This window comes from Musca domestica, unplaced genomic scaffold, assembly GCF_030504385.1.
Source record: "Musca domestica strain aabys unplaced genomic scaffold, Musca_domestica.polishedcontigs.V.1.1 37, whole genome shotgun sequence".
Lineage (NCBI taxonomy): Eukaryota > Metazoa > Arthropoda > Insecta > Diptera > Muscidae > Musca > Musca domestica.
In genome coordinates this window covers 4928657-4952323 of record NW_026712321.1, presented here as the reverse complement: position 1 = coordinate 4952323, position 23667 = coordinate 4928657, and the positions used below count along the sequence as shown (strand labels likewise).

The 23667-nt window shown below is 32.9% G+C and overlaps 1 protein-coding gene across 4 annotated transcripts in view; it reads right to left on the bottom strand.

Annotated features, from left to right (window-relative positions):
* The window catches only part of LOC101901163 (glycine receptor subunit alpha-2), a 165424-nt gene that overhangs the window by 41855 nt on the left and 99902 nt on the right, over positions 1-23667 (bottom strand). For 3 of the 4 annotated variants that reach the window (XM_059126145.1, XM_059126144.1, XM_059126147.1), the window contains 4 exons: positions 23219-23308; positions 19122-19277; positions 18668-19038; positions 18472-18600 (listed from right to left, as the gene is read on the bottom strand). In XM_059126145.1, the coding sequence (XP_058982128.1) occupies positions 18472-18600; positions 18668-19038; positions 19122-19277; positions 23219-23308 (746 nt within the window). The remainder of the gene's footprint in view (positions 1-18471; positions 18601-18667; positions 19039-19121; positions 19278-23218; positions 23309-23667) is intronic. The other variant, XM_059126146.1, reaches the window with a different exon arrangement.

The following is a 23667-nucleotide window of genomic DNA, read 5'->3' as shown; positions in this document are numbered from 1 at the left end:
CATCTAGTAGTTCATATTAAAACTAGCAACGCCAACGCCAACAGCCCCAATAAATTTGACGTGGTACAATTCAAAAGACAACATCCCCAATATAATTTGCCGTGGTACAATTCAAACGACAACATCCCCAATATAATTCACCGTGTACATTTCAAAAGACAACATCCCCAATATATTTCACCGTGTACATTTCAAAAGACAACATCCCCAATATATTTCACCGTGCTGAATTTCCCCCAATCAACATCCCCATAGAATTTGCCGTGGTACAATTCCCAAGACAACATCCCCAATATTTTCACCGTGGAGAATTTACCCCTAATCAACATCCCCAATAGAATTTGCCGTGGTACAATTCCAAGACAACATCCCCATTAAAATTCACCGTGGTGAATTTACCCAAATCAACATCCCCAATAGAATTTGCCGTGATAAATCGTGGTGAATTCCCAACATCCCCATAAGCACACTACTGGGATTGTTTCAAATATCGCATGGTAAGTTCGTAATGGATATTTCAGCCCATGCTAGAAAATTGTCTGTGCAGGTCCACGTCTACGTATAGCCCCCATATAATGGTACCCCCCATATTCGGAATTTTGATGATTTTAGCTACATTATAAACACATTTTTCTTCAAGTTTCGCATGTAAATATTGTAATAACTTTTGAAAAAAGTTGCCTATGCAGGTCCACGTCGTCGTATAAGCATTCGGTTTTTTTAAGGTTTTAACAGAATTTTTAACGGATTTATTATTATTATTTTGGAAATTGCCAAATTTGTACCAAATGGTGGAGGGTATTAAAAGTTCGGCCCGGCCGAACTTACAGTTTTTTACTTGTTTTTTCTAATCTAATAATATCTAATAAATTAGTGAAAGGTATAAAATGCTCGGTCCGGCCGAACTTATGGTGAGAGTACATAAAACGCTTTTTTGACTTGCTTAAGTCATCGGCTGGTTTCTTCGTAGAGGAACAAGGGAGTTTTAGGATGACTTACGTCGATTTTGATACCACGTGATAAAAAAATATTTTTATATCTAAAATATTTATTTATGGCGAGTGGCAAATGTATTGTCAATCGTCATACCTGTCCTAACTGCAACAGTAGTGTGCTTATGGGGATGTTGGGAATTCACCACGATTTATCACGGCAAATTCTATTGGGGATGTTGATTTGGGTAAATTCACCACGGTGAATTTTAATGGGGATGTTGTCTTGGGAATTGTACCACGGCAAATTCTATTGGGGATGTTGATTAGGGTAAATTCTCCACGGTGAAATATATTGGGGATGTTGTCTTGGGAATTGTACCACGGCAAATTCTATTGGGGATGTTGATTGGGGGAAATTCAGCACGGTGAAATATATTGGGGATGTTGTCTTTTGAAATGTACCACGGTGAAATATATTGGGGATGTTGTCTTTTGAAATGTACCACGGTGAATTATATTGGGGATGTTGTCGTTTGAATTGTACCACGGCAAATTATATTGGGGATGTTGTCTTTTGAATTGTACCACGTCAAATTTTATTGGGGCTGTTGGCGTTGGCGTTGCTAGTTTTAATATGAACTACTAGATGGCGCTAAGTTTAGCGCAGACACAATCCAAAACTGTGTATGGGATGGTGAAATTTCAAGTTTAATATTCACCACTAGCAGAGACACCCTCCGAAAAAAAAAATGTATTATGATCATATCGAGTGGGGCTAAAGAGATTCAACATGTGAGAAGTGAATATAGCAGAAACACATCTGAAAGAGGTAAGTATCGAAGAAAATCATTTATCTAGATGGCTCTCAGAATGCTTTTACATAGTCAACATGCTGATTACTGCAGTCAAATGTGCTTATTAATTTATTTGAAAACATATATTTCAAGAAATCGACTTCAATAAATGTGATATATTATAGAAGAGTTTCAATTGACAAATATGCTGCAATTATTGATATTTCAGGGGTTTTAATTTCAGCATAGATGAAAATATAAATGAAAATATAGACAAAGAAATGACATCGAAAAATTCCGGAATAATCAAGTGAAATTCTTGAAAAACGATAACGAAGTCGAGTGGGTTGAACACGAAAATCAGCATGTTGGCTATGCAAAACATGATGAGATAAAAAGACAAAACTAACTTTTCGTTGTACTTGTTTTAATTTGTCTATAATTTTAGCGACTCAAAAATGTTCAGTTATTCCCATCGAAACGATATAGGCGACATCTAACGGTGAGTTCTATCTATACTATCCATAAATTATGTTGTAGCATAGACACACTCCAAAACTATTGAAATATGATCATATCAAATGGGATTAGAGAGATCCACCATATGAGAAGTGAATATAGCAGAGACAAATTTGGTTAGTATCATAGTCAACAAGAAGATGTGTGTTCTATTATTTTGTCCAGATGGCTCTCCAGTCATTTCCCTCGAAACGATATAGGCGACATCTAACCACCAATTAATGTTGTAGCATATACACACTAAAAAAAATGCTGCTGTAGCCAATCAAAGCAAATTCTTCTTGTGTGGACAGGCATTTTGGTACATTATATCGATCGCTTTTTGATAGTTTTGTCGATGAAGAATTTGTTTACATTATGTAGCAATTTGAGAGAATTGAAACTGAAAGAGTTTCATGACAAACCCTGCATCAATTCGGTATTGAAGATTGAAGGGATTTGAAGAAGGAAACACCATTGTTTACATTAACTAACAATTGGATTTCTGTGAAATGGATATGAGAATTTGGGGGGAAGCGTTGTTGCAGAGTTTCATGACAAATTCTGCTTCAACGATAGATTGGAGCATGAATGAGAACATGCTTAACTATGCTCAAAATTAAAAACTCTAGTAACTCTGTAATATTGTGAAATTCGCGTTAAATATTCGTATATATAGAAGACAATTTCAAGTAAGGCTCACAGTATAAAATTAAACATTGAACGTGATATTATGGCGAACGCAGATTTAATAAACTTATTCAATTCTTTCAGTTATAAAAAAATAATAACTTTGAAAGAAATGGAGGATAACAAAGAATACAACATCCATGGCGCCTTTAGAACAAATACAAAATATGGGGAAAGAATTGTGCTGAAAATTAATGATGCTATCCTCTATTTGCCGTCAAGATTCCTCTCGCTGGCGGATGAATACATAAAAGAAATAGCTGGTGGGGGTTATTCTGTGACGAAAACTGTGTTGAAAGATGGAAGCGGAAAGAGTCTTTACAAACTAGAATTAAAACATTTGGATCAACCAGATTATTTTTATCAACCATATTTAACATAAACTGAAAAGTAAATAAATATTTTGTTTGAAACTAAAAATTGCAAGCTGTTTTCATTTTAATGTGTGCAGAGAAATATTTCAGTTTATTAGTGAAGCTTTAGAAAGGAAGATGTCTCTTCTTAATAAGGAAGACGAACGCTTAAAAACCTTTGCTCGCTGGCCTTTAAATTATCCAGATCCCAAGACAATGGCTGCAGTAGGACTTTATTATACTGGAGTAGGAGATATTACCAGATGTTATTTTTGTAAAGTAAACATTCATAGTTGGGATCAAACTGATTGTCCTGTTACTGAGCATTCAAGGTTGACATATCGTTGCCCATTACTGGAAGGGCGTGAAACAACTAATGTCCCAACTATTTCAAAAAATTGGAATTGTACACCTTCTGAAATTGGTGTAGATGTTTGTGGTCGTGGAGCGAGTAAATGTTCACCCATTTTCTTATTATTGTTCACTTTCATTACCTTTAATGCTTTAAATAAAGTTTTATGCAAATAATACAGTTGCTTGTTTTTATTTATTAACTTTATTAATTTCATCGTCTAGTATGTAGCCAAGTTCTTTCCAGTTTTGTTCAATGAATACAAATATCTTAAATATATTATTTACGGCACACTTAAATCTAGTGTCCAAATGTATAGGACAGTTTGTAAAATAATTTTGGCAAGCTCGAAGTTTCATATTATTTTCTAAATTTATAATGGTAGAATGAATATATTTCTGTAAAAAGATTTTCTTTTCTTGTCCAACAACAAAAATATATTGATAATTGTTCAATGGTGTAAGAGCTTTCTCGACATCATTATAATTTTTTTCTCCATCTGTCCAATCTAAGCCATTCACATGTGTCTTGGTGTAGGCATTTGTTCTGCATGCTTCCCCAGTAAGTTCTTTTATATTAAAAGGTGGACGAAACAAAAAATAATCTGGAACAACAGAAGCACCACACATATATGATAGTTCCTTCACGAAAATACTCTTGTGGTTTCCATGGCAATATTGAAAATCAACCAGTGCAATATCCGATCTATTGATTTCAATCATCTTCTTAGGAAAGTTGAATTTGAATGGAGGGGATATCATCGATGTTGGAGTATTTATAAAATTTTGTTCATGTCCAATAAAAACTTTAAACAAAGATGTCCACAATTGTATGTATGAAATCGTTGATCTCTTTTATAATTGTATGTAATAGCTGGTCCCAAATAGCGTAAAACTTCTATCGGGGGTTGAAGATTACCGAAACTGTCGTAATAGTCGATATTATTATTGATTTTATTATATGCCACCCAATGCGTGCCAGGTCCACTGCTAACATCCAAATTTATGATACCACATTCAATTCGATGTGGTTTCTTAGGTAGATTATCACGCATATAAACACCTCTAAAGTGAGGTATATATTTTTTCCCAAAAAAACTAATATTTACATCGGTTAGAGGACCTTTGGGTAGCTGCTTAATTAGTTTTTTGGAGTTTTATTTTCATCAACATAAATTCCATAGCCCTTTTTATATGGTTTGAGATAGAGACCTTTACCCATAGCTATAGCTTCTATTGTTTTGTTATGTCTGGTTTGTTCATCCAACTCTTGTTTGGCTTTTTTTGCATTTAAAACGGCATTGGTAATTGCTGAACTACCCGATGCTAAGGCTCCCAATGCTCCTAATCCAGTTAGAATGGGAATGAGAGGAAGAAATCCACCTCTTTTGGGCACGCTTATTACTCGCGGTATAGCGACCTTTGATTTTTTTCCTCGAAACGTCTTTTGTATTTCATGTCTGGCTATTTTTATGGCTTCATCAATATCAGTTGGTTTTTTGCTTTTAAGGGAACTTGTAGCTTTTTTTAAAGCGTTTTTAAAAAGTTGTTGACCCAATATTTGTTTGGGGTTTTTATTACCCATGCCTAGCTTTGTCTTAGCCTTCATTATGTTAGTTACAAGATATGCGCTAATTTTTTCTCCAATGTTACTATTTTTCGATTTTACTCGCTCCCAAGCCCGTTCAGTTAGTTCACGATCAGCAATGTGACGTTGTTCAATATCTTTATTTTGTGAATAGGCAATATCGTGTGCTCTACACGCTGCATCTAATGGATTAATACCTTGATCTCCTCTTTGAATACGTTTTTCTAGCTTTGTTCCAGGTCCACAAAATTGATATCCTGGTAAATGAAGTTCAACGGGTAAAGAGTTAATCAACTTATTTACCAGTCCTCCTCCTTGAACGTGTTTCTTTCTAATAAATCGCTTCGTGTTGTAAACAATCATTTTATACTTTTTAGCGGGACGCTGAACGAAAGAAATATCGATATTTGATTATATTATAAATATGAATGTTTTCTTAAAACTACTCATTAGTTTAAATCATGAGATTACTGGAACAACAAGCTAAAATAATTGTTCAAAATGTGGATTTTATGCAAAGAAAGACCCCTCGACATAGTACTTTGCTGCCTGATTCTATACGAGCCTTAATAGTAGGACCATCAAATTGTGGAAAGACTAATGTGATGCTTAGTTTGATAGAAAGCCCCAATGGATTAAAATTTGAAAATGTTTACATTTACTCAAAATCGCTGTATCAGACAAAATATGAGTACCTAAAGAAACTGATATCCACTATAAAGGGGATGAGATTGTATACATTTAATAACAATGACGATGTTATACAAACGGACGAAATAAAGCCAAACTCAATCATGATTTTTGATGATGTTGCATGCGATAAACAAAACAACATTAAAAATTACTTCAGTATGGGGCGACATAAGAATGTTGATTCGTTTTATTTGTGTCAAACATACACACGTATACCAAAACATTTATTGCGTGATAATGCGAATTTTATAATCGTGTTTAAACAAGATGATCTGAATTTAAGACATATATTTAATGATCACGTTGGATGTGACATTAGTTTTGAAGATTTCAAAAAAATTTGTCATGAATGCTGGAAGGAAAAGTATGGATTTCTAACGATTTCCAAGGATGACGAAATTCACTCTGGAAGATACAGAAAAGGCTTTCATATATTTATTCAACCTTAATATTATTTAATGTATTTGCAAATGTTAATTTATATTAGTGCACCTACAGCCATGGAGGAGGAAATGCTGAAACGGCTTGTTAAGTCCAGAAATGTCTTGAAAAAGAAATTTCAAAGCATTAAAATGGGTGAAGAAGCTAAAACTACAGAATTGAAAAATACTTTCAAACCAATAACGGAGCCAATAAACAAACTACTAAAGCTTTCAACTGAAAATACTTCCAAAATGATTATGCCTAAGAAAGAGAAAATGGAAATGTACAGAGATTCTATTATTACAAGTACACCCCTTAAGAATTATAAACCAGATGTTAAGTTAGATTCCAATGCATTGGAGGGGTTAAAGCATAAAGTAGATTACACACAAAATTTCGATTCCTTTAATACATCACAAGACGACGACAAATTTTATTCCAACAATGAGGAACCTATGAATCTATCATTCTTGAAGAAAATTAAAAAACTAGATGTAGTCTATGGTCCACACAAAGATAACAATGGAGAATGGAGATTTGGGGACCAACCACTCAAAATAAGCAATGAAAAGATTATGATTGGAAATAAAAATTGGGCATTAACACCCGGTTTGTTTGAACTGTTGTTTTATCAAGACCCCAAGAACTATGATCATACAGAACTCGATATTTACAAAACAATATTATTAGACACAAATGCGCATAAAATAAACTATGAATCTAATGGACGAACAAAGTCCAACAGGGGACAAAAATATAAGAAAATAATAAAAAATTTAATAGAGGATACTCACAGCGGCAAAGGCTTACTGACAATAAATCCTGGTAAACCCAACTATATATACTGGGACGATCCCAACGAATTGATAGAACGATTAAAGCTGTTGTTGGCATCACAACAAGCCGGAAACAATAACCATACTAATGAAATTGTTTCTATTATCGAGGAACTGCGAGAAGGAAATATAATATATTAAATAATACTCTCAAGGAGCATACAACATATGACTGTTGACAAGTTTGGACATCATTACAATCAAAAAAATCAATCAATAGCAGTGAGAGAAAATGTTTCGAGATTATTGGGAGTCAATATTGATGAAGATAACAACCTTAACGTGCAAAATAAAAAGATTAGGAATGTTGCATCTCCAGCAGAAGGAGCGGATGCGGTCAACCAAGCATACGTACATACGCAAATCAAGCACATTCAAGAAATTTTAAAGAAAAATTTCATTCAAGAGTGCACCTTCCTAAGAGAAGAAATATCACAACTCAAACGTTCACAAAACGAAATATTTAAAGCCTTATCGCAAGCTCCATTCAACTCACCAGCTTTAATATATCATACCGAATAAAACAATGGAAAAGCGGGGTTTGGTAAATGAACTTCATCATCAAGCACGAAAAAACTTTCCAAGACGAAGGGTTATTACAAAGGGTATTGATGATCTCTGGCAAGCAGATTTAGTTGAAATGGGCAGTTACTCAAAAGCAAACAAGGGGTTCCGATTTTTGTTAACTGTCATCGATACATTTTCGAAATTCGCATGGTGTGAAGCCCTTAAAACAAAAACGGCAACGGATGTTTCTATGGCTTTTGAAAAAATCTTACAAAGAGGAAGAATTCCAAAAAATTTGCAAACCGATGATGGAAAAGAATTTTTCAACACAGATTTTAAAAAACTAATGCAGAAATATTCCATAAACCACTACTCCACATATAGTGTATTGAAGGCCTCAATTGTTGAGCGTTTTAATAGAACTTTGAAGTCGCTAATGTGGAAGGAGTTCAGTTATAATGGGAATTATCTATGGATTGATGTTTATAGAGAATTGGTTAAACAATACAATAAAACACCTCATCGAACAATAAAAATGGCCCCTATTCAAGTAAATTCATCGAATGAGAAGGCATTGTTGCAATCTGCTTATAACCACTTAAAAATTTTTAGGAGACAAAACTTTCGTGTGGGTGATCATGTACGCATTAGCAAATATAAACATCAATTTGAAAAGGGATACACGCCAAATTGGACTACGGAAATATTCAAGATAAGAACAATAAGAATAACAAACCCCGCTACTTATTTATTAGAAGACTATGAAGGAAATCCCATCCAAGGATGTTTCTACAAAGAAGAACTTTTACCCACAAAATATCCCAACACGTATTTAGTTGAGAAAATTTTAAAAACAAAAGGTAATAAAGTCTTGGTTAAGTGGCTGGGATTCTCAGACAAACATAATTCATGGATAGATAAGAATCATATCATATAATCTTAGTATGTAGATATACAATATACAAGCATATATTTAAATAAATAAAAACCCATATATACGTATGCATATTTTGTGTTTCAATTATTACGACAAAGAATTTTGCAATGTCAAGAACGTTTACTGTGTCCGGTAAATCTCCAATTCTACATTCAACATATTTACCCCCAATTGAATTGGGAAATAGTAGTTATGAGTGTTGCCTAATAGATTTCCAATCATACAATTCAATACCCAATGTGGATAATGATAACAATCTCTTTCACATTGGAGACAATATTATAAAAATACCTATAGGATCCTATGAATTGCAAGATATTGCGAATTACTTGGAAACGGAATATAAAACTATCCACGAGAATAGATCCATTGAAATTAAGGCGAATAATAATACGCTAAAAGTAGAAATCATGTCTTCTCATGATCCTATTTACTTTGATAAAGAAAAATCTATAGGCAAGCTTTTTGGTTTTACCGAAAAAATCTTAGAATCTGGGAAAAAACATACTTCAAACCTTCAAGTCGACATTTTAAAGGTTAATGCCATACAAATACACTGCAATATTGTAACTGGATCATTCATGAATGGGTCGCCAACGCATATTCTACATGAATTTGCTCTTAATGTTCCTCCGGGATATAAATTGGTAGAGAGACCAATGAATCTCATTTATTTACCAGTGAACGTCAAAGAAATCGGTCGTCTGGAGATAAAGATAGTAGATCAAGAAGGTCGCTTTATAAATTTTAGAGAGGAAGAAATCACGCTACGTATTCATATAAGACCAATGCAATCATGATTATCTACAATAAATACAATCATAAACAAATACCAAGACACATTCAACACAAAGTTGTCAAACCGACAAGACCTACAATTTCAAAGGAAAATAAAGAGTTTTTAAAACTTATTAAGCTTAAAGTCAAACCAAATGTCTGAAATACTTAACATTAATGAGCGTCCATTCTCGGATGAGAATATTGTAAAGAGAGACTACCACAGCTATGTTCCATATATTCAATCATTTAAAAATAATGATGAAATTCGGATAAGTATACAAAATCAGGATCTTTACATACTTCCATCGGAGAGTTATCTATTCATTGAAGGAAATTTGAAAAATAGCAAGGGAGAAGTATCGCAATATGCAAGACTGAGAAATAATTGTGTGGGATACATGTTTGATGAAATTCGCTATGAACTAAATGGTGTTGAAATTGATCGTACTCGTTATCTAGGAATAACTACAGAAATTAAAAATTGGATTTCTCTAAGCGAATCCGAAAGTAAGGTTATGAGCAAAGCGGGATGGAAAGCTGATAATGATTTATCAGTAGGATACTTTAATTTTTGTGTACCCTTAAACCGTCTACTAGGGTTCGCAGAGGACTTTGATAAAGTAATTTGCAACAGCAAGCATGACTTGATTCTTTTGCGTAGTGCCAACGATAAAAATGTGTGTTATTCAACCATGGATACGGAGGAAATTAAACTCACCATAACAAATGTTGTATGGAAAGTACAACACATTCAATTATCAGACTATAGAAAAATCAGCTTCTTGAAAACTATTAAGGATGGAAAAGCGTTGCCTTTAGCATTCCGCAGCTGGGACTGCTACTTTAATCCAACTTTTGCTGGTGGAAGACAACACAGTTGGAGTGTTAAATTGTCTGTCAATCATGAAAGACCACGATATGTTGCTTTGATATTTGAAAAAGACAACAAGCTGGAACATTGCGAACTTAAAAACATCAAAGTTCACTTGAACTCTGAAACCTATCCTTACGATGATTTGAATGTAAAGTTCGAAGAAAATGGCTATGCAGTACTATATGACATGTATACAAAGTTTCAACAATCATATTACATGAGGGAGCCACAACCACTTCTTACATATGCAAGTTTTAAAGACAAGCCCATCGCCGTTATTGACATTAGCAATCAAAACGAAGCTGTTAAGAATGGACCAATCGATTTAAAAATCCAATTTGAAACCAATAAACCAATTCCACAAAACACTTCTGCGTACTGTTTAATTATACATGATCGTCTGGTCGAGTACGTTCCATTAACAGGAATTGTACGAAAAGTAGTATAATCTATTTTATACTCACCTTTGCAAGAATATTTCAATAAAACGCAATTTACATAAATTTATAAACAAAAATATTTTGTTTTATTTTATAATAAGAATAGTTAAAGACTAGTTAAAATATAATACACTTATATTTACTTAAAAATTAAACATTTTGTGTTGCGAGAAAATATTAATATGATGACATTTATAGTGAGTAAAGACAATTAAATTAATATTATTACTATGCTCTTTTATCTATATATTGAAACTTAAATCATAATTAAATTTATATTTTAATCCAAGTCCATTGAGACAGATTCATTTGAGTTATTTGCATTTGTTTCATGAAGGTTATTTAATCTATAGTGGCCCCAAGCATAGGTGTGAATACCATCCTCTAGAATAAATCGTTTATCATCTTGATGGCTTAGCGATATTTTAGTAATTTTGTCTGTATATATTGTATGCTGCCTTGACCTAAACGAAAACATGGTACCGTAAAAAACCTTTTTGTTATAAAGACATTCTCGATATTTATCTATAGTATACTTTTTTAGGACCGACTTTTTAACTCCCTTAGATTTTTTTACTTCTTCGCTATCAACTACATTGATGGCATACATTTTAGGACGAAGGCCTACAAATTCAACCATTGTTTTTCCGTCATTCTCATCTTTCATCATGCCAAGTTTTTTCTTATTAATTAGAGGAAGTTTATATTTATTTTCTTTTGAAAACCCTGAGGTGTCAAATCTAGCCAATATTTCATCTAAAGATAATTCGGAATACAAATTCCGTCCGTAAAATGTTAATATGAACGAATCTGTATCCATATAATTTAGAATAAAATCCTCACCAAATTTCACTTTTAGAAAATCATACAGAAAATCATACATCACCCACTTTGATAAATCTAATATGCAGAACCCTAAGTACAATGGTCTATCATATTTTACTCTGACATTCCTAATTTGAATAGCAACCATATTTTCGGAGAATATCGAAAGGCTGTGAAAATTTGGCTTCGAGATTAATTTACTAGCAACATTCCTTCTTCTTTGGTTTGCCTCATCTACCCACATTGTCACAATTTTCACAGTTTTTCTTTTGTCGATATTCTCCATTGTCTTACCGAATGAAGAGTTATTCAATAATTTAAAAAAATCTTTTTCAAAGGCATTTTCAGCCTTTTCCCTATGTTCATTATTCTTCAGTATGTAAGGAGCTAACCAAGCGCTTTGTGTGAAAGCCAAAACTCTATGGACTTTCTTAAGAATTAGTCCATGTTTCAGAGATTGCTTAAGTAATTTGTAGTGTATGGTGTATGATGTTTTGTCAGTAAAATCTGCAATAAGTTTTTCAGTTTTTGAGCCCTCAACACACTTTTTCTCCGCCAAAAAAGGTAAATCGTTATGTTTGTCGTGAAGGTGCGGTGGATATTCAATATCAACCTCTAAAATAAAACCAGTAGGAGCGTTGTCAGGAATAGATAATATTACAGCTGGATCATTGAATTTCTCCATTTCATAACCCTCCACCCATCTAAAATCTTTTTCAGGGAGACACTCAGTCATAACTGTACCATATAAATTATTTACATCCAAATAATAGATATTTACCTCTGGTTTGGCACTATTATAATTGGGAGCATCTTCATTATTTGCTACCGAGTGTCTGTTTGAGCACTGAGTAAGCCCTCCCCGAATACCATTTTTGCAGAAATTGTACATGTCTATATCTCTGAGTAGCTCAAGTTCGACTTTAGTACATAGTAGCATTGCATCCCAAGATAGAGATGGTGCTGTGAGATATTGACAAGGGTCCAGTTCGTGAATTCGCATACATAAGCTCCTGAAATTTTCAAATACGTCTGCTAAAAGCAAGACATCAGCTTTTAAGTACAAATCCATGTAGTCTTGCATAGTTTGACATCGAAAATGTGACCAAACATTTGTTGCATGCCTATAATCGTCTGACGAGCATTCAGTATCTGTCAACTTATTATAAAATTGGTCTATAGGGGGAAGTTGTTTCTCCTTCAATTTTTCAAATGATGAAATATATTCGTAGGGAAATACTCCTTTCCTAGTCATAAGTTCGAATGCTTCATCATCAGGAAAATGAGATCTGACAGCAACAAAAGAATCTCGAGATAAATTCCTTGCTAATTTATCCAAACTAGTAGGCATAAATCGAAAACTATCTAAGAAACGATGCTCTAATCTATTCATTTTCTTTTTTTTTCACTTTTTTGCCCTCACTTTCCTCTTCTTGCTGGAATTCCTCATCATCTTCCTCACTCGAATCTTCTTCTTCTCCTACAACAACTGTACTTTTTAAAGAACTAGAGTCGGTTGACTCGTTATCCATATTAATGAAATAAGACATTGAAATATATTTTTCTTTGTTTTGAGGTATGACTCTTATTTCACCTCCAAATTCAACTAACTCTTTAAAGAAGAGGTGACAGTCGTACGAAGAAAAATTGTGGAAATATATTGGAATAAATTTAGGTAGATGATATTGCAGATTGCAATGGTTATGTACCGCACCTCGATATTGCCCCGTTAAGTGACAATGATCTTTCACCCTATCGTTACCTAAAATATCGCCACATATACGACAATTTATATCCCTAAGAAAGGCTGTCTCTTCTTCGGGTGTTAGAGTATTCATAGGTTTCGTTTTGGTTAGGTAACTATCATACAAAAATTTACAATCCTGAATTAGTTCTTTCAGAAAAACATTTGCTGCGTCGGGACCACTATATATAAATAACTTATTTAAATTTTCATTAAAACTACATTTAATAAAATAACTAAAAGCACATGGAATATGCTTCTTTACCTTTTCCGTTTTTTTACTCGCCCCATTGTTCTCATCTTCCGGCACGTCTTCCAGTATGCTCTCGGAGTCAGCATAAATTACGAAAGGCACCTTTTCCTTTTTCTTGTGATTGATGAACTTCAATACAGCCTCCTTTTTGTTTGGCAGAGTACAGACTACGTTTCCACACTGCTTTTTGTGAGTCATACATTTATTTTCATCGTGGAAACATTGTAGACATCCATAACAAAAATAAGCTTTCTCCTTATGACTTGTGAATTGAGACCGCATAAGACTGAAAAAAAAAAGAACAAATACATGATTATTAGAATATGGTTTTGATTGATAAGTTTTTTTTTTTTTTTAATTACCAAGACATATCCATAACCAAAATGTAATGGAAATGTTCTTCATTGTGCAGCAATATTAAATTAATGTGATTGCTTTTCGTCTCCTTTGTTAAGTAATATGGACCAACGACCGACTTGTTTTCATAACCGAAAACATTTACGCTAATCTCCGGGTTGTTCATTTCAAATTTTTTATATATTTAAGACCCAATGGGAAATTTAATTGTTCGAAATTTAGCGATATTCCAGACTGCAGAATAATGACATCTTGGTGTATGTCGATGTTATATGAAGAGGTTATACTCGGATCTCCATATGCAGTTTCTCCCAATGCAACAACCATACACCACTTGAAACAAAAGTCATCATAGTTTTTGATGTTAAGGCACGCACCCTTCTTGTTGCTTAATGATTTCGGAGTTGGAATATAATGTGAGCCACGGGTTAAGTTGGCTCTCAACACATTTATGTCAAGTTTTAAAAGTTTCTCCAGGGCCCAATTAGAGCCTCTTTCTTGGAACTCTTCTGATTTTGCTATAATTTCCACACAGTGGTTGAAAACAACCTCTTCCAAATCATCTCCCAGGGTTAATAGCGTTGTTTTTGAAATATGATTAAATATATTTTCAATAGTTAACTCTTTGGAAGTTGAAGGTCCATCTTTTTCATTGTTTGGTTTCACATATAGTCCTTGGAGTTCCATATTAAATTTTATGAGCGTTTTACCGTTTAACTCATTTTTTAAGGTTTTAATTATTAATTCTTTTGAAGCATTAAGAAAATCGATCGGGTACAAAATGTCTTTATTGTTTTGTATCTCATAGCTGAGTATATTTTTGTTAAATGCACTTTTAACAATTTTTATGTCAGAATCCAGATTTTTTCTCACGGTGGATCGATGTTCTTCGCTACGAACGTGTGATCGTATATTATTCACAATTTTATCACAATCACCACAAAACTTTTCCACCTTCACAGCTGATTTATTTTCATGCTGCTGCTTTAGTTTTTCTTGTTGTTGATCCCGATTTTGTTTTATTACATGCTCATCTCCATGATGGTTCTCTAAGTGCAATTCTAAATCGTTTACACTTTCACATAAAACATCACAAAACATACAATGCTTTTTCATATGTTTCACAAATTCACTTTTTTCCTTGAAATAAAGGCTGCATGACCAACAAATTTTTTGAGACATTATAAAAACTTTTTTAAAAATATTAAGAAACGATGCTTATTAATCTGTGACTTGTTGAGTACTGAAATTTCTTCCAATCCAATCAATACATTATTGACTACATTTTGTAAACAAATAGAAATTCTATGATTGAAGCAGAATTTGTCATGAAACTCTGCAACAACGCTTCCCCCCAAATTCTCATATCCATTTCACAGAAATCCAATTGTTAGTTAATGTAAACAATGGTGTTTCCTTCTTCAAATCCCTTCAATCTTCAATACCGAATTGATGCAGGGTTTGTCATGAAACTCTTTCAGTTTCAATTCTCTCAAATTGCTACATAATGTAAACAAATTCTTCATCGACAAAACTATCAAAAAGCGATCGATATAATGTACCAAAATGCCTGTCCACACAAGAAGAATTTGCTTTGATTGGCTACAGCAGCATTTTTTTAGTGTGTATATGCTACAACATTAATTGGTGGTTAGATGTCGCCTATATCGTTTCGAGGGAAATGACTGGAGAGCCATCTGGACAAAATAATAGAACACACATCTTCTTGTTGACTATGATACTAACCAAATTTGTCTCTGCTATATTCACTTCTCATATGGTGGATCTCTCTAATCCCATTTGATATGATCATATTTCAATAGTTTTGGAGTGTGTCTATGCTACAACATAATTTATGGATAGTATAGATAGAACTCACCGTTAGATGTCGCCTATATCGTTTCGATGGGAATAACTGAACATTTTTGAGTCGCTAAAATTATAGACAAATTAAAACAAGTACAACGAAAAGTTAGTTTTGTCTTTTTATCTCATCATGTTTTGCATAGCCAACATGCTGATTTTCGTGTTCAACCCACTCGACTTCGTTATCGTTTTTCAAGAATTTCACTTGATTATTCCGGAATTTTTCGATGTCATTTCTTTGTCTATATTTTCATTTATATTTTCATCTATGCTGAAATTAAAACCCCTGAAATATCAATAATTGCAGCATATTTGTCAATTGAAACTCTTCTATAATATATCACATTTATTGAAGTCGATTTCTTGAAATATATGTTTTCAAATAAATTAATAAGCACATTTGACTGCAGTAATCAGCATGTTGACTATGTAAAAGCATTCTGAGAGCCATCTAGATAAAATGATTTTCTTCGATACTTACCTCTTTCAGATGTGTTTCTGCTATATTCACTTCTCACATGTTGAATCTCTTTAGCCCCACTCGATATGATCATAATACATTTTTTTTTTCGGAGGGTGTCTCTGCTAGTGGTGAATATTAAAACTTGAAATTTCACCATCCCATACACAGTTTTGGATTGTGTCTGCGCTAAACTTAGCGCCATCTAGTAGTTCATATTAAAACTAGCAACGCCAACGCCAACAGCCCCAATAAAATTTGACGTGGTACAATTCAAAAGACAACATCCCCAATATAATTTGCCGTGGTACAATTCAAACGACAACATCCCCAATATAATTCACCGTGGTACATTTCAAAAGACAACATCCCCAATATATTTCACCGTGGTACATTTCAAAAGACAACATCCCCAATATATTTCACCGTGCTGAATTTCCCCCAATCAACATCCCCAATAGAATTTGCCGTGGTACAATTCCCAAGACAACATCCCCAATATATTTCACCGTGGAGAATTTACCCTAATCAACATCCCCAATAGAATTTGCCGTGGTACAATTCCCAAGACAACATCCCCAATAGAATTTGCCGTGATAAATCGTGGTGAATTCCCAACATCCCCATAAGCACACTACTTGCAACAATGTGACACTTTGAAGCAAAATACAACCATTTTGTATTCAAGTCTTACATTATTTATGACGCTAATATTTTAGTTTTCTGTTTCAGATTACATTTTTCCCTGATAGATGGCATAAAAGTCGAGAAAAAGAAACAAAAATGAAGTCGAATGATTGTTTGAGATTACTTGTGTAATTTGGTACCATGCCTGTGCTATTGCTTTGTTATTGATGCACTGAACATACCCAATAATTTAAAGAAAGAAAGAGGCAACTCTTCGAGTATACATTTCTATCTGTTATTATTCACTCTCACAGTTAATAAAACTATTGATGAGAGAGATCTATAAATAGTACTTTTTAAAGGTATTTTTTTCGTTGCTCTCGTTTACGTTTACGTTCTGCTTGAGGTAATTTACACAACCACCAACATGAATTTTAATCTATATTTGCGATCACTAGGCATTTGTAGAGAAATTAAACTTTTCGACCTCAACCTTTCTGACTGTCACAAGAACCGGGCGTTATTTAAATACTACCTTATGTACGATTATTGTCTCTAATTACCGATGATATATGTGAAAGGTAGCTGATCTTGTACAGCTCTTTCAACTTATGTTCATGCTGCCAAAAACAAATTAAGACTGAAAAAAAGTGTTACCAACTATGACAAAAGCAATGCGGTGTAGATGTTTTATTTTTGGCAACACTGAACATGCCCTTTATATTTGCCTAAAAGTACGTTTACATACAAATATTTAATCCGTGTAACCGTAGTAATTTATAAATTACAATAAATATTACAATTATATTCGTTAAGTTTATTGTGATTTATTAATTATTACAGTTAAAATGAATTATATGTAAAAGCTCGATGGAACATTTTACGGCCAGGCGCCCTATTTAAGTAAATTTACACCTCCAACCTGAATTTTAAACTAATTGTGCGACCACCAGGTCGTAGAGAAACGAAACTTTTTGATCTCAACCTTTCCCAACTTCTACAAACACCCGATGGTATTTAAATTGTATCTTATACGGGCGACGATTGTGTCTAATTACCGATGATATCCACTGGACACAGGAGAACCTTATTAACAAAAAACTGGTCGTCAAGTTAAGTTCCTTGTTGCCAAAAAAAAAAAAACAAATTAAGACTGAAAAAGTGATACCAACTATGATAAAAGCAATGCCGTGTAGATGTTGTGTTTTTGGCAACACTGAACATACCCATTATACTTGCCTAATTGTATGTTTGCGTACAAACGTTTAGCCGTGGTAATTACCAATAACACTAACTTTGACAATGAAAAACTTCCGTCAAGCTTATTGTGAGTTATTAATTTTTATATAAAAACTATTGCTTTGTTCCAGAGCCTGCAATAATCTACTATTTTTGTATTTTTTTAGATATCATAAGGGGAAAATCGGTTATCGTAGTAAAACTTTTACATTCTTGCAGTTCGGGAACAAACCATGTATCACTAAATGGAAGCAGAGCTTTCAAAATAGCTAATGATGATTAGGCAAACTAGTTTTCTACCAATATTTCTTTTATTTTTATTTTCTTTCAATTTTTATGCATATATACATTGGCTTTAAGATTATTTTTAAACAAATCGCTTCAAATGCAGTTGTACTTACCATGGGTAATGTTTTCGGCACCTTATTAACTTGATATTGATATTGGACATCCAAAACTTTAACAACAACAAACTCAGCCAGGGCTGCAAATACGGATACCATACAACCGGCCATCCATAAATCTAAAGCCTGCAAACAACACCAAAAAAAAACATTAAAATTCCAAACATAAACTCCCAATTCCCCAACAACTTACCTTGACATAAGCCACTGGTGGTATATCTGCTCGCAGGCCAGTAAACATTGTCACCAAGGTGAGCATGCAAGTAACCAAGAGCGTTACTCTCCCCGGTATGGCATCTAAACCCAACCAAAAACTAAACCATGACAACATTACGACCAGTGACGATGGTGCAAATGTCTGGATCAAATGATGGCCTATTTGTCGTTCGAAACGAAAGTAGACGGTGAGGCGTGAAAAGTTGCCAACCTTCTCGGGCATATAACCATCACTTTCTTCCAATTCCAGCGGTTGACCTAAATTGTATTGCAGTAACTTAAGTTCAGGATTTAGGGTGACACCAGAATCGGACCAGCGTAATTTTACTTTTTGATTATTTGAAGAGACTTTTGGGGAAAAAAGACAAGCGGTTATCACTGGTTTCCTTTGCTGCAGTTTTTTTTTTCTTTTGTTGCCAATCAATACTTACAACTTTCTATGTAAATGGGACAGACTTGTATGTCCATGGGATATAATTGAAATTCCATTTGACAGGCTATGATGGCATGCATTCGTGCTGCATAACGTACCGTCTTATTTTTGTACAAAGTCACCGAAGTAAATTTGTGGGTTAATGTGGCAATTTCTAAAAGGAAAACATGGAAAGAACAAGAAAACAACAACAAAAATGTATAGTGGAAATGTTGGTGGAGGGAAGGAAAAAGAAAACAGAACCAACAACAATATTAACATTTAATAAAAGCTTAAAAAAAACTACAATGACAAATATATAAATAGTTAAGTTTTTTACTTAATTTATAAATAAAATACAAAGAAGGATTATGTGCTACACCATATGTATTAGGCTTCTTATATGCTCACTTAATTGTGTCCTACTTTATACAGATTCCGTATTTCAGAGTGCGGTATTTAAATAACAATATATATTTTGACAGCTAATCTAGTGATCAGCTGTGATAAATGGAGTACCATTTATTGTGATTAAGGCTATGTTTACATTTGAGCATTTAATCACTGTGAAGTGATACCTGACATGGTAGAGTTAAGAAGATAACGTCATGCAGTCATCAATATTATATATTTGACAACATCTCGCCGTCAAAATGTTTATTTAAAAATTGGTATATACATCAGAGATGGGAAACTGTTCTAGATGAAGTTAAATTTGACAAGGAGTATGTGTCAAATCAAAACCAATGAATTTAAGACTTGGTGTATACGCAATGGAATTGATATTTTAAATCCATTTGATTTATTATTTGTAGCAGGTTTACTTAAGGCTCCATATGCATTAGAGGTATACTTTGAAGATGAGAATACATAAAACGGTGTAGCATATAATCCAATCTAGGTATACCGTTCCATTTATACAAAAATATTACTTATTTTACTTACACATAAAGTAAAGTGTTACAAAAAGCCTGAATGATTATAACCAAAAAGTAATAAAAACTAAAATTACAATTAAAATATATATGTTTACATTCATGGATCCGGTGCAAAAAAGATAGTATTTTGTGACGTTTACCCCATTCACCAAAATAAAGGAATTAATGTTTAAACAGTTTTAGAGAAAGGCGCAATTTCAAACAGCTGAAGCCGCAATCAGCTGTTCTTATTGAATATTTCAAAATGTAAACAGTTTTGACATTTATTCCAATTTGAAACAGCTGGGGCTGCAAACAGCTGTTCTTATCGAATAGTTCAAAGTGTAAACACATTTTGACATTTATTGTGATTTTTAACAGAAGTGGAACACAGTAGTCATGGTAGAAGAATACAGGTGATCGCATCGGCACAGCTGCTGGCACAATGAACTGTCAAATCAATATTCAAATTGAAAATGTTGAAGGAAAAATGTTTAAAAAATTAAAATTTTTAACAACCTTTGGTTCGTGTAGTATAAGAAAGCTTGGGAAAATTGATATGTGAAATTTGTTTTAAATGTTTTATTTAAAAAATAGATTTTATATCTTTCCTTATACGACGCAATTCGATATGCATCTTTCAAAATTTTGTACAAATCTCAATAATTTTTCATTCAACATCTTCAATTCCAAAATCGGTTTGACAGTTCATTATCCCTGCAGCTGTGTCGATGCGACACCTGTTTTCTTCTACCATGAGCATTAAATTTCCACAGGCCTCGAAAACATATTTCACTTTTCGATTTCTACACAGACCTCGAAAACATATTTCACTTTACATGTCATATTTAAAAATTTAGCACGCCATTTTATTAGGTTGTACTAGATTGCATTAATTCCCTTGTATTTGAAGTTGAAAGATTTTATTTACATTTAGTGAAACAAAAATAAATAATTTAAAGCATAATAAAGCCAATGATTTGTAAACAAATAAAAAATGTACTTTACATTACAACAACACAACACTTCACCACAATATTTTACTCATTTCTTTCCCTTTTTTTAATATAAAGAAGGATTTCTTTAAGTATACGACAAATTGTTGGCGTTTTGACGTTTTCATAATTAGTGAGGTCAAATAAAACAAATACTTGTACAATTACATTTGAACATGGTCCCAAATTTACCATAAATATAATAACTCTTCAAATTTTGTCCCAAAAAACCATATTCCATTGTAATTTTTTCGATAAAAATTCAAAGCACACATACATTGTTTTGTAGGACATTTTGAGAGGAAAAGTATTGTGTTCGATTTTGAAATTTGCAGCAGGTGCCGGTGTGCAGTGAAAAATTATTTTTTTAAAGAAATTAAAACATTGGGAGAAATATTTTTTAGCGTGGAAACCAATTCTTGTATGAAAGCAACAGAGTAGAATTAAATAAAAAATAAAATTATATTTGAAAGTAAAAAGAATATAAACAATAAAGTTTGATTTAAGCCATAAAAAATTTAACTTAAGGTGGTCTTTTGGGGAGTTTTTAAAACTAGTGAAAGCCTATAATAGTTCTGAGAAGAATACTACATCCTAATAATATGGGAAAGGACAACAAGAAACTGTGTCACAATAGTGAGTTACCAATTTGGAACACAGTATTTAAAGTATTACATTATTTACCACAATGTTTTCTGATTCGAAAAACTAATATTATGATTGTTAAAATGTTTGTTTACGTCACAATTGCAGGGATTTTGACAATACGGGTGAAATCAGCTGGTCTTATCGGATGCCCTAATAGATAGACCATGGATACAAGTATGGTAGAAGAATACGGCACAGCTGTTGGGACTATTAACTGTCAAACTAATTTTGAATGAAAAACTATTCACATTTGAAAAAAATGTTGGAAAACGTATTTTTTAATAATTTCGTAAACTTTGACATATCCCCCAATGCATCTACCTGTATTCTTCTACCATGGAAACAAGCATGGTACAATAAGCAGGTAGAATAGCTTCGTAAAACTACAGAAATACAGCTCTGAGGCTATGCCCACTTCCTGCCAAATTTGTTGTTTTCATTTACTCAGTATTTTTCCTCATTTTTAAAATCTGTTAAACAGCCGAAAAAATGAATGAAATCCCTGGATATTCTTTCAAAAATATGATCTAAACTGTTCTATATTTCAATTCCATGGCAAAACTGGCGAATAGCTTTAATGCTCCTCTCTATTTACGCGTCATCCAATCATTGATTTTGAAAATATTCTGTTTTTATTTTTCAAAACAATAAAATTGGCAGAAGTCGGACACACTTAGAAAAAATTGTAGTCAGCTGTTAGCTCTATCTTACCTTTTTATTGTACCATGGATACAAGTATCTACAATCACTGAACACATTCATTAATTACGACTTTTAGTGAGGTTCGCATGTCCCAATTTTTGTTGAAACTCTGAAAATGCCTCTTATGCCTTTTGTTTAATAGATTTTGACTGTTTTTGACTTTACATCAGTCGGTATAAACTATGGATTTATATTTTCTTATTTAAATTATATTAATGTCTGATATCAGCTGACAAACCCTTTTTATGGGTATGTTCAGTGAATGAATTAATTTTCACTGAACATAAGAAATTGTAGTTTTTAGTAGGGTTCACAGGCATTAAAATTAAATCGAATTTATTGATCTTCACTCAAAATAGCAAATCCATGGTAAAATTAAAAAGGAAAAGTCATTAACATATCCTTCTCTGCATTTTTTGTAATTTACCTTGTAAAATTTCACTGTATAGAAAACATGTTCCCATCTCTGATGTGTGTGTGTATACAATGGATATGCAAATATAGATTTTAACAATGAGAGGTTTTCAAATAAATAATCTTGAAAAAAAAATTGTAAACATATGATTGCATGACTTATTCTTATTAATTCTATCGTTTTACAAATTCCCAAACTAATTCCCCGTTTTCCCAAAAGACCCTTGTGCTGTGTGTTCTTTGAAGCGCGCATAAAGTGGACTTCTCCCAAAAACATAATAAAAATGCGAAAAAAATAATTTCAAACAAAAAATATTGTTTTTAATGTAGACTCATTGAGGCTATAACGGGACATTTACAAACAATGACATGAATACTATTATTGCTGTTGTTTTAATATTTATTTTTTTGTTGGTAAATTATTTGTTTTGTTTGTATACTTAAAGTCTTCTTTAGATGAAAATTTTTCTTCTCTTTCTCGGTTTTATGGCGTATCAGAGAAGTTTGCTCAATGTAGGGACTTCCCAATCCTAGTTGTTTTGTTTTGGAAGATTTGAAGGTTGTTGGGAAGACGTTGTTGTAGTGGTAGTTGTTAATATTTTTATACAATTTCAAGGTTAGTTGTTTTTTGTTTTGTTTTTTAAAAAATAAGTTTTTGTTTTTGTTAAATAAAGACAATGGAAAGAATGAAAATAAATATTAAAAAACCAGAATAGAATATTAGCAGTTTTTTATGTATATTTTTTTTTACAAAAAAGAGAGATAAGCACATTGGCATACATAAACAAGAAACATTTACGCAACAGAACACGGTTATAAGGATCTTTATCACGATAAACTATTCTGTCACGAATAATTTGCTATAAAATGTATGAAAATATACGTTAAA